The sequence below is a fragment of the Rhinolophus sinicus genome, linkage group LG17 (genome assembly GCF_036562045.2).
Source record: "Rhinolophus sinicus isolate RSC01 linkage group LG17, ASM3656204v1, whole genome shotgun sequence".
NCBI lineage: Eukaryota > Metazoa > Chordata > Mammalia > Chiroptera > Rhinolophidae > Rhinolophus > Rhinolophus sinicus.
Window position 1 is genome coordinate 24,553,423 of NC_133766.1, and position 12,805 is coordinate 24,566,227.

Sequence of the window (12,805 nt, forward strand, 5' to 3'; positions counted from 1 at the left end):
GGGAGGCAGATGAGTGGGTGCCCTCCGGTGTGAGCGAGACACACCTGTCTGTCCAGACTCAGAAACCACCTGGGACCTTAGTGGTTGCCTTGGCAACCGAGGTCCTGGCTGACTCCTACTCCTTTAGGTTTCAGCTTAGACATCGATTCCTCGAGATGTTCTGGACCCCTAGACTGGGTCCCCTCTTGTAAGCTCTCATGGCATTCTGCATATTCCTTCTGTAGCATTTATCATGAGTATAGTAGTGTGGTTATTTGTGTCATTGTTTAACACGTGTCTTCTACACCAGACTCTAAGCTCCATGTCTGTTGCTCATTGTCTTATCACCAGCATTTAACACACTGCCTGGCACATGTCGGAGTCCGCAATAAAATCCTTGCCGAATGAGGAACTGAATTGCCTACCTCAGTCAACACCTGACATCAAGCGCTCATCTATTACATCTCCCTTGCTCAACATCCCCTTATAAGAAGCCAGAGAAGGGTGACATCTCCCCTCCCATTATAATTCAATGGCTAGAGCAGTTGCTCTTCATCCCATCCTCCCAGCACAGCAGGCCCCGCCCAGGATCCAAGAAGGTTGCACGTAACTGCTCTACCATTTATTTATCTTTGCGCAAGGCTGCCCTCTGGTGGTTAAACATGGAAGAGAGCGCACGGGAAGAACGGAAACCCCGGTGTCCTGGAACCGGCTGGCAGAGCCCTGCTCAGAGGCTGGCCAGTGAACCAGAAACAGGTAAGCACTACAAGGAGGGCATCCAGATGAAGAGTCATGTCAGTTCCCCATTCTTATGACTGAATCCCTCCAAATCTAACAGGAAGCCGTGGCCTAGGGAGAACAAGAAATTTAAGAAAGCCCCACAGAAACCCCACCCTTCCCTAGCCCCAGACTCCCCCCCCCCACAGTGAGGGTGTGTGTGTGTGTGTGTGTGTGTGTGTGTGTGTGTGTGTGTTTCTGGGGCTAGGGGAACGGTTAGTTTAAATAGCTATTTTTTCTCCTCAGTGGAGTGCTGGCAAATGCTTAACAACCAGCTCTTTTTTAAAAAATCCCTTTTCTTGTAGTGCAGGTCGTATGTTAGAAAATTCCCTCAGCTTCTGTATGTCTGGAAAGATCTTTATTCCTCCTTCATATCTAAAGGATATCTTTGCTGGATACATTATTCTTGGTTCATAATTTCTTGGAAAGAGAACTGACTCTGGGTGGTGAACACAATGTGATTTATAGATGATGTAATACAGAATTGTACACCTGAAACCTATGTAACTTTACTAACAATTGTCACCCCAATAAACTTTAATTAAAAAAAATCTGAAAATCCCAGTGTGTAGCATTTACTGATTTCCATCGTATAAATATTTCCACCATGGCCCCTTCCAACTACCCACGTGATGTCGCTGCAAGCAGACTTGGGATGAGCTAAGCAGTGGCAGCACGTCATTATATAGCTTTCCACCCTGCAGAACCCACGGGCATAAAGCAGGTCAAAAACATGGTTAATAGTAAAATAATTGGGCAATGAGGAGTTTGAGTATTTATTACATTTGTTTTCAACATAATATATTTCATTGCATATATTTATTTTTCAATAATGGCTGTGTTCAATACTTGGCTTGTAAAATTCTGGGATATTTAATAATTGGTTCTCCAAGCACAGTAGTAAGAGCCGGCTCCCACACACCACTGCTTCTTCCCCTTCTTCCTCCTCTCCCTCCTCCTCCTCTTCCTCTCCTGTGACTTCCCTGGCATTCTGTGTGTGCAGGAGGGATGGGGAACATGGGAAAGAGCTTTGCTGCAGACACTGCTATTCTCTGAACCAGGGGCCATAAGGTGTTAAGGAAAGAGGATGAAAAAAATGCAAATTTGGCTTCTAAAGTACATTTCAGAGCGTCTGTGTTGCTGGGGTGGTGGGGGTTGGGCGGGTTGGTGGTTTCTGCAACTAGATCATGAGGCTGATTAACCCCTAGAAAAAAAGGCATTTGGAGATGGGGGCTGGGCCCTATGGCCCGGGAAGCTGTGCCTTTGGTGGTCTTCTGAGGGCTCTAACCTGGGAGGACAGGAAAGGGTGAGCTAGGAGGAGCATCCTGTGGGGAGCTGTGGTAGGCAGAAGGAGGTGCTGGGGAAGAGGCCCAGGCCGAGGGGTTGCTGTGCGGGCGGATGTCGTGTGCTCCTTGGTGACACGCAAGTTGTCTCTGTGCACGGTCTCCATCACATTGTTCTGGAAAGAGCACACCAACAGCTGCACTGAAGGCTGAATTAGCCATCCACACCAGCTCTACTCCCCTGTACAACGGGAGAAACCAAGGTACCCAAGGTCAAAACCACTCAACAAGGGGTGAGGAAAGGAGACTCATGGAGGATGGATGGAGAAAGAGGGATGAAGAAAAGAAGAAGAGACAGTGGGTAAGGGAAAGGGGCAGAGGTTGTGGAAGGAGAGGAAGTATTTTCAAAAGAGAAGGGAGGAAAATCAAACGGAGGCTAAGGACAACGACCTGGATAAGACTGACCCATCTGTGCCTCTAATAAGTTCTCCGTTGAGAAGACCCCACTGCTGCCTAAGAATGTTCCCTGCATCTGACCTCTAGCCTCTGTGCTCTGTGCGATGCTCTTGGAGACGCTGCTCACCTGCAGGTGTAGTGAGTGCAGGCTCAGGGGCGGGGCCCAGGCACGGAATCCATTAGGTTGTCATCCAGGTAGAGGAACTGCAGCTTCTCCAAGGCCTAGGGCAGGGGAGGAGGGAGAGTGCGGGGGAGGGGACAGGGGAGGCAAAGGGCACGGGAGGCTGGCGGGGGCTGGTGGGCCCTGGCAGAGAGGGGTGCCTGATGTGACCCCATTCATTCACTCAGGGCCTCCTGAGCCTCAGCTGTGAGCCAGGTCCATGATGGGTGCAGCAGGGTGTGCCCAGTATCTTAGGAGCTTGCCATGCTCACTGCCATTGGGTGCAGAAGGAAAGCTGCTGCCATTGGGGGAGTGTGCAGGAGCTATCAGCTGTTAATGACAGGTGGGGAAGAGTGGGAGAGGGGGAGAGAGGGAAGACAAGGCGACATCTCAGCCCAGCCTCAGCCTCTGCTATCAGAAGGGATTTACCCAAGTAAATAGTTTCCAAATGCTAAATCTGGAGCGGCGATGGAGAGCATGTTCAGAAAATATCCAGACCAGCAGAATGAGAGCCACAGGCACACATGAGGCGAACTGAGTATGCGTGTGTGACAGAGTTGGGTATCAATGTTGTCTGCACGCCTCTTCATTTCTTCACAGGAACTGACCCCTGGAATCTTCCTAGCCTTGGGGAGTCGGCAGCTGCAGAGGGACACACTAATGCCATATGTTAGCCCTTCCTATCAAAACTGGCCAACCAATGTCCATGCAGATGGTTTCTTTTGAGAATTTCTTAATAGAAAAACAATAATTAGTCAGTTAGTGGTGGAATTTGGAAATAAAAGGAGTTGTAGAGTTAGGGTGGACGCCAGCACTACTGCGAGTCGTGTGTAAGCCACAGTCTCAGGGGAGCAGAAGCTGTGTGTGCCAAGGGTGCTGGTGTGCAGAGAGGTGAACAGAGCAGATGTACAACAGGAAGCCAAGAGACCATGAGTCCCCAAGACAGAGACGGAGAGTCACAAACCTTGGTTTCTGACACTGTCCACCCCCCATGCCCAGTAACAGGCCCCAGAGGCCTGAGTGTTCTCTCATGGAGGTTCTTGGGGTGTCATGTTATAAACACAGTTTTCCTGAGTCAGATCAGCTTCTTGCAACAAAAAGAACCTTTAATAAAACAAATTTTAAAAATGGGTTTGATTTTCAGACCCTAGAACAGTGTTGGAGCAGGGATACCCCATGAGGGCAAGGTGTGTGTGTGTAGTCGCAGGCATGGGTGGCAGGTGGTCGATGGTGGACTGAAGGCCCTGGTTTACCCTGAAGGCCCCAGCCTGTATCCCCGAGCTCTGGAGCTGATCTAGGTGGATGTCCAGGACCTCGATGCCCATACGCAGCCGGGGCAGAGCTGTCAGCTGGTTCCCTGGCAGAATCAGGTCCTGCAGAGCAGACAGCAGATGCAGGGCATCGTCATCGATGGAGGAGATACAATTTCTGGAGAGGTCAGTCCTTTTCAGTTTCACCGAGTGGTGTGAGGGAGAGCAGAGGGACACAGGACACACCATCTTTTCCTGTCCTTGTGGGAGCTGCCATACCCTGCTCCCACCTTCTCAAGATAACTGGTGCCAGTTGTCCATTTGCACCAGGTCCACACCAGAAGAAATAATGTTATAAACCAGGACTTCCTGGAAAAGCCCTCAGATTCTGCGACACCTTTCCCTGGAGTTCTGTCCTATGTGGTGGTTGTCCATCTTGGATCGTTTTGGAAGAAACCTTTCAAGGGCAAGACACAACAGGCCAGAAATCAATTCCTGGATCCATTCCACCTCCATCCGCCACCACTAATTTACACAAAAGGACCCTGAAGCCCAGAAGGCTGTGGTAACTAGTGGTGGAATCTGGATTGGAGCCCAAATGTCCTACCTTACGCAGGTATAGGCAGAAAGCAGCAGAGCAAACGGACAAACAACAACCACTTGAACAGCGTCAGTGCCATGCAGAGTAGATTTAACATGATCTTGTCTAGAGGCCAAGCACAGAGCTACAGTTGCTGGGACAACCCAAAAAAGTAGGCTTAATCATAGCTTCTGCTTTCCAGCTTCCCAGCTTTGGGGAGAACAAATGAGAACAGGTCACTTCTGCATCTAAAATCTTTAAGGAACGGAATTAGAGAGACTTGGGGCTATATCCATTTGATGCCTAGAGTGACTGAAAGCTGACAGGGAAAGGCTAACACAGATGGGGCACTGTGTGTGGTGACTGTTCACATGGCTGAGTGGAGAGGGAGACGACCCCAGGGATTCCCTCTGCCACCCGCCCACCCTCCTCTCTTGCCATCCTTACATACTCAGCCCTTTGAAGTCTCCAGCCCAGATATGGCGGATGCCGTTGAAGCAGTGTGGGGACAGAGCCCCAGGGAGCAGTTTCCAGGCTCTCGGCCTCACGTGGAAAGGTGCTGGCTCAGGTAGTAGACGGCCATCCGCTGTGGCTACGTAGCCATCAGCTGTTACCGGTTAGCCATTGGCCACTGATATAACTGCAGTGGCCACGCTAGGGGGTGGTTGGTTGGCAGAGAAGCGGATGGCCTGATTGCGGCTAGCAAGTGGGGTTAGCAAGCGTGGATGGTGGATTGCGGATCGTGTGGATCCTAGCTCCTGTGTTTCACCCGGCTGCCAGCGAGATGGGTCCAGGAAGATCCCTCATTGGGGTACTGGCGGATGTTTGCTTTTGTGTCTCGACCAGCCGCCATCAAAAATATAGTGGTAAGACTCCCCTATCTATGGCTCCATTGTTCTTTTTTGGACTCACCATGTCCTGCGTTCTTATGTGGGGAGCGGGAGATGAGACCCTGCATGACAAGCAGGCATACAGGTAGGCAGTTGTCTGGGGAAGACAGGGAATGCTCTTTAGGTCAGCATTATCACAGTACACAGAAGAACCAAGGTACACACAGACCAGACAGGTGGGCAGGCCTGGCCCAGGGGGAAGACAGAACAAAGGGAGACTCCCCTGGTCAGATCTCCTTCAGCCTCTGGGACCAATTGCCCTCTCCTCAGGGAGTGCCTGAGCCAGGGCTTACTGTGTCCTCTTGGGTTGCTGCCCACCACTGACTGTCACAGTGCACCCAAGCAGTGTTGTTGGCAGCTCCCTGCCTCACGCTCAGTCTTTGACTTGAGAGAAGCAGATCCACCCTCAGTTACTACCCAGCCCAAACCTATTAGTGCTCTCATCAGACCCTGGTCCTATGTAGCTTTTCCAGGGCCTATGTAAGTGTTTCTAGGACATCCATCAGTCTCCTTTCCATAGGCTTCCTTTCTGGTCCCACAAGGTACTATGAAGATGAAATAGAGCCAGAATTAAATGGAAGGGTCAATGGTTGCTGGCTCTGCAGATGTCTTGTGGGCAAGAAGTTAGACATGTTCTGTATGGCTCCCAGAAGCATAATAGAGCCAAAGTGGAGTGGATGATGACTGCCCAGAATCCATTTCCCTTTCTTACACAGCCAGCACCCCAGTTTTCCATTGGGAAGCAGCCCCCCCGCTGTTCTCAGTCCATAGCCAGTGGTCATGAGATTTAGGCCAGACCATTGAACTCAGGCTGGCTTTAAAACATTGAGGAGACCTAACAGTGTAGGCAGTTTCCATCCCTTGCTATTACAAGGGACAGCGATTACTGGAGACCATTGCTAGTCCAAGTCCAGAGGGACTCTGTCAGCAGTGACACAACCCCAAGATTAAGAGGTAGCTTTTCTCACCAGCAGTGACAGCTGTATACGTGTTGCAGAGAGGACCCCAGCACCCTTCTTGTTCCAAGGCCTTGAATGGCAGGTCCAGTTGAGGCCCTATGGTCCCTTTGAGGCTGGTATTTTATAGCTCTGGGAGGTCATGGGTTCCTGGCTGAGGTCCCAATAACCTAGACCCACCCAACACAAACATTTCAAGATGAGGACAGGAACTGAGGACAAGCAAGCTGGGAATTGACTGCATCCTTCCCCCACTTCAGTTCTGACCCCCAACAGAATGCCAGCCCCTTACTGCCAGATATGTCAGTATCCCAGGCTCCAGGAGGGCACCAGGGAGGGGAAAGGAGCTGCTCAGGAGGGAATTAAAAGCTGAAAAGCAATATGACTGCTTCACGTGCCCCAGGCTGGATGAAGTTATTTATTTTTCTCTATAGGCTTTGAATTTTCTCTAATCTAATTATTAGTCAGCCCCCTCCCCCAGTGACGTTGTTCCATCAGACAGGGCGGGTTTGCTGGGCATAGCAGAGTTCTGACACTTCCTGGCTTCCCATCCAATTTGTGGATTCAGGCAGAAGCATTAGGGATAGCCAACTCTCCCTTTGATTTGTTTTCTTTTTTCTGTTATTCCCGTGGCTGTTTCCTTTCCTCTACCTCACCCTCCACTCCCTAGCCCTGACTGTACTCCACTTTGGTACCCCTGGTGTTGGGTCATGCTCGTGTGGCCTATGACCCATAGCTATTGACCTGTGACTGTACACTTGCTGTGGCTGGTTGGGGAAGCCAGCAGGCCCCGCATAGAGGCCTGTCACTGTGGGGTTGGAAGAGGGTGTCCTTAGAGCCATGGTGCTCTGAGTGGAGCTGACCCCGTTTGGAGGAGCCAGGCTTGTCCCTTTAACCTGGAGACGTAGCACACAGTGTAAGTCAGCTTTCGCCTGTGAGGGACTTAACTTGGGACTCTGGGAACTCAGTGACCAATTTCAAACTTGCTAAGAGTCACTGTGGAGAAGGAGGGAGGGACAGCAGAAGGAGTGAACAAGGAAGGGAACTTCTGAGCATTTGGTCCAATAGCTTCATTTCATAGATAAGGAAACTGAGGTCCAGAGATGGGAGGGACTGGGCCCAACGAGCCAGCTGGTGGTCAAGCTGGTGGCAGAGCTGGGATCCGCAGTTCCAGGTTTTCCTCCTAGAGCTCTTCCCCTTGCTCCGCACTGACCCAGCCACACGTCAAGCAAGTGCAGACTTCAGAGCAGCCTTTGCAAAGGCCAGGAGGGGGTGAGAAAGAACTTCAGACTGAAGAGGGTTGTGTTGTGGCATTTCTTTTTCTAGGGAGAATATGTGGCTATCACTGATGTCCCAGTGAGATATGTTTATGGTGTTCCTGGAAGGCAGGGGGAGGGATGTGTGACTTCTAAGGGAAGTCCCACCAACTTTGCTACAAATGGACAAAGAAATTGAAGATTTGTTGTCCTGTTTCTTCGTATTATCTGAGTGACAAGTTCCTATGGAGGGACAAGAGTTTCTACCCCCAGAGAAAGAGATGAGGGCTTGAGACACTTGCACTACAGAGCACGAGAGGGACCAGGCCCCTGCCCAGTCTCTTGCAGGGGTGCAGCCGCTGTGCTGTGTGTGCTCACCTCGGGGACCTGGTCCCCCAGTCAGTGAGCTCCTCACAGTTGCTCAGGTCAATGACCTCATGATAGTTGTCCATGTTGAGGGCATAATTTCCCAGATGCAGAACTACGTTAGAACCTCCTTCCCTGTGTAACTGCTCTTCCCTCCTCTTCTTTTTCTTCTTTGGGAGAAAAGCTGGCCCTGCCTCTTGCAGTAGCAGGGCCAGCAGGCTCAAGGAAGCTGGGAAATTCATGGGGTCCTGGGGGGTGGGGTGGGATAAGAATGGGATGGAATCACTTGGCAGCCAGTCCTGAGAGTGAGTAGAAGGAAGGGCAGCCATCTGAGGAAGCAGGATCTCTTGAGCTTTGTGTGAATGGCTCCCAAACGCAGTGCACTTCCCACCAGGACACTTGCAGACTCTTACTCGTGTAGCTTCATCACACTCAGTGCCTTCAGGACATGTGCAAGCCTCCCACAGGTGGGGGCTATGTTTAGTGGGTGTCTCCTGCCGCCCCCTGCTTCAGTCTCTACCTGCTTACCCACACCCTGATCCTCACACAGGCACATGCAGACACAGGCTCATTTACTTGTCTCCACAAGAACACACGCATGTTCTCTTGTCTACACAGCTCTCATCTCAACACAGACAAACGCATGTCCCCTTGACGACACAGCTCTCATCTCATCACAGACACACGCATGTCCCCTTGACGACACAGCTCTCATCTCATCACAGACAAACGCATGTCCCCTTGACGACACAGCTCTCATCTCCACAGGGATACGCACGTGTCCCCTTGACTACAGACCTTTCTAAGTGGGCACACACTCACGTATTATACGTATATTCTCTATTATACAACCACACATTCAGAGTACAACTATTAGTCACTAAACTAGATTTAGAGAAACTCCAACATCCAGGAATCTTGTGGTTTTTAAAAAGATTATTCATTCATGCATTTGCTCAACAAACATTTATGGGGTATCGGACTTGTCTTTGGGGGTATAGAAATGAATAAGATAAGCCTAGTTTCAGAAACACCTGATCTATTTAGGGGATCTGGGCTTACAAGTTGACATACAATGTAAAAAAGAATATTAGTATATAAAATATACTTATAAATGCAGCTCTTTAGAAACAAATGATTACAGAAACAAAAGACCTTTTTGTGAGTGTCTACACACCCGGAAAGTTCCGTCAATACCTGTGGACACGTGTGTGTGTGCACAGGTAGTCATGTACGTATGTGATGTGCACTGTGTACGAATGTTTGCGTAGGTTCATCCACGGATGCGCAGATGGGTCCAGGAATGCGTGTCAGGTGCACTGAGGTACCAGCATATCCCTGACCATGCAGCGCTCCTCAAAGCCCGCTGCATGAGTTTCTAGTAGATTCTCCCCCTTTCTCAGTGTTAGCAGGGCAAGCCCCCAGCAGTAGCAAGAGGTGTCTCTTCACTTTACCTCCCACACCTGACTCCAAACCACATTATATAATTAAAAACAACAACATCTTTAAGGAAAGTCCTAAGACATTGCTGCCCACCAGCCTGCTCCAATGTCTGGCCCAGAGGCCTACACTCTCTTCTTCCTCCCACCCATTCCCCACCCCAGCCCTCACTCTTTCTCCATTTGCCAATGTGCCTATAGTTTCAAACCTGGAACTTTATCCTTTTGTATACTCTTCTGGTTCCAAAGGAATCTCACAGCATCCAGATAGGTTTGGACTCTGATGAAAATGTTGTGTGCAGTGGGGCCTGGAGGGACAGCTGCCGGGGAGGGGAGGGAGCTGGCCAGGCAGGTGTGTGGCCAATCAGACTTCTCTTCTTCCCGGTGTCCAGCTGTTTCCCTCTGACTTCTTCAGGGGGTCCTCATCCCATTCCTTTGCTTAGTGCCAGGGGATTCTCTCTCCCTCCACCACCTCCACTCCCACCCCTTACTTATACCCCTCCCCACCTCCCACCCTCATCTCTCCCTCTTTGTCTGCTGGCCCACTCACTTTGAGGAAGTAGGCAGTCCACATCCTGAGGGGAGTGCCACCCCTTAGATTCTGTACCACTCTCAGAGAAGGCAGCAGCAGTGGGGTGTGTGGAGGGTGGGGGCTTGCATTCCCAGCTTTTTTCTCCAGCCAGAGTGATGATGCTTTGACTTCATAGATGGAACCCAAAGATTAAAAGCTGCTGAGAGTGGAGGCATTCTGACCACCACTCACCACCTGGAGCCCCAATAACTGAACAAAAATCACCAGCAGGAGGATCTAAAGGCAAGCAATTCAAAGAGAAGATGAATGGAGATGGGATAGGATTTGAAAACCAACTTCAAGTTCTCCAGTGATGATGGTAAGGATGACACAGGACATGCACTGCTGACGTTGAGCCCTGGAGAGGATTCCTGATGACAAACACCAGGAGGCATTGTGTGGGGGGTCTCAGGGGACTGAGAAGAATCCCCCCAAGATGTATTTATGGGGAGAGATTCTGCTTTGCTTGTGCCACAGGCTTTCCAGGGGCAGGCCTTGCTGAAGGTGGCGTGGGGTTGGGGGGTAGAAGATGTGTCTCCCCAGGATTCTGTCAGTTTGCCTGTCTGCCAGCTTTTTCAGTAATGCTCCTCCTTACTCCCTCCTTCTGACCAGACACTGAATCCCAGCTGCAGGGCCCCCTAAGAATCATTTAATCCAAACCCCTTATTGTACAGATGGGGAAACCAGACCCAGTGAGGTGAGGTGGCTTACCCAAAGTCACACAGAGCCAAGACCAGCTCCTAGATTTCCTGACTGTCAGGCTAGAGAGTTCTCTTTTGTTCATATGACCATGCCTGGGGGTCCTGAGACCATGTGTCTTGGTGCCAGACAACAGATGGCCTTGGCAGAGCTCATCTCTGCCCTGATATACCAGGTGAAGGGGCAGATCTAATAGCCTGGCCCAAAGGGCAGTGCTTGACCTGCAGCATTCCCGGGTACCAGCTGTTGTGGAGGAGGCTTCCACCAGGCCAAGAACCTGGTCACCAGAGCAACACATGTTCCTATGCCCCTGGCAGACCCCCATCTGGGGAGAGACACTAATCGGGGCTCTGCTGGGGGGAGGAAGAGAGATCCCTGGAGCCAGGACAGTGCCCTGTAAGCAGATGGCAGATTTGGCTGCTGTCCTCCTTTGTTTTCTCTCTATAGCTAGAGGCCCTCCACCCTGCAGTCACCCAGGGCCTCTCCTCTTCCCACCCACACCATTTATTCCCTGGGAGGAATGCAGACTCAGCTGATCATTCATTCCGCCTGCCGCCTGCGCTCACTCTCTCTCCCTCCTTTCTCGGTGGCACTCCTGCTCTCAGTCACCATGCTCCCTGCCATGCAATCGGTCCACCCCCAGCACACAGCCAGCCTCCCTGCACGTGCACAGACTACTTCCCTTCCCCACTTCCCACCACCACCCACTACCGCACCCGAGAGGAATCTCTTAGAAACTGGCCTTACGTCCTAGACCCTCTCCCAGCCTGGGCTCTGCCTTAATAAGCTCGCCTGTCTCATGCTCTGGCTCTATGGATTTTACAGAGGGTCCATGGAATGTACATGTGTGATCTCTGTGAGGACCGTTTGACCATTGTGCTATTCCAGGCCACTTAGCTTCGGAGAGCCCAGGAAGGGGGATGGGGGCTGGAGGTGTGGGGAGCCCTTCTAATCCAAGGCCCTCATTAGGTGACGCACAAGGCATGTTGATGGAATGGAGGTAGCAGGTGGTGGGGACATAAATCCAGACAGCTGACCCTGTTGCTGCCTCTCGAGGGTGTATGGAAATTTTAGGAACCCTCCTGCTTTTTGGACAACAGTGATATATTCCCTGCTGAGGGCTTGTAGCCACATAACCCGATGATGGAAACTTCTCTCTCTCTCTCTCTCTCTCTCTCTCTCTCTCACACACACACACACACACACACACACACACACACTCTACAGGGTACATGCCAAAGCCTCCTATGTTTTTGCTCATGCTGCTTTCCCTCGCACTTATGTCCTTTCCCTGCTTCTTCCATCTGGCAAAGTCTGATTTATCCCTTAAGGTCCTGTTCCAATGATAAGAGCCTTTCTGGTTTCTCTCTGGCAGAGGCGGAGGTCCTTTCCACCACACCCTTTGTACACAGCATTATTACAAACACTTAAGACACACAACTATTAATTCATAGATGTTTTCTTTTACCGAGTTATGAATCCCTCCAAGGCCTGGGATACATATGACCTATCATTGAATTCTTAGCTGGGAACCTTGCACATAGTTGATGTCCACTGGAAACCTGCTGAATTGAACTGAAGTAGCTGTTCAGGAGGCAGGGTGGGAGGGGCGGGGGCAGCATCTGGCAGTTTTTATCTTAAGATGGTGTAGGCTGGGAGGATCACAAGCCCACTTCTAGAATCTTCCATCTGAAGAGAGATTCCAGGGTATCCCATTCTCACCCTTCTGTGAACATCGGCACAGCCTGTAGACCCTTCCAGATGAGGTGGCCCTTTGTTCTCATCTTTGATACAGCTCTGCCACTGCTTTGTGTTTCTTACACTGCGTCTCTTCAGCTAGTCTGTAAGCTTCACTTGGTCAGGAATGGTGTCTGTTTTGTGTCTTTCCGTATCTGGCTCAGTACCGAGCATTTGGAGACCCTCAACAATTTGGTATGTGTGAGCTGGAAGACCTGGTACTTTGGGTTTCAAATGTAGCTATCAGATTTCTGGTCTGACTTTAGGAATGATTTTTCATGAGGATTGTGAATTTTGGGGAAATTTACCTAGAAAAGGCTTTGGAATTGTTTTCTTAGAGTTTCTTAAGATTGGCATCCTGTCTCCACCCATATTCTCAGAGCACGTGAGAGATGGGAAGCAGGAG

The 12,805-nt window shown here is 50.5% G+C and overlaps 1 protein-coding gene across 1 annotated transcript; it reads right to left on the reverse strand.

Moving 5' to 3' along the window:
* Window positions 1–1,996: 1,996 nt before the first annotated feature.
* OPTC (opticin) lies at window positions 1,997–8,195 on the reverse strand. Its single transcript, XM_074322447.1, is given in 11 exon segments — window positions 1,997–2,044; window positions 2,144–2,215; window positions 2,623–2,654; window positions 2,657–2,717; window positions 3,909–4,109; window positions 4,935–4,986; window positions 5,453–5,561; window positions 7,094–7,134; window positions 7,136–7,227; window positions 7,966–7,985; window positions 7,988–8,195. Coding segments are annotated over 11 exon segments (936 nt in total).
* Window positions 8,196–12,805: the final 4,610 nt, after the last annotated feature.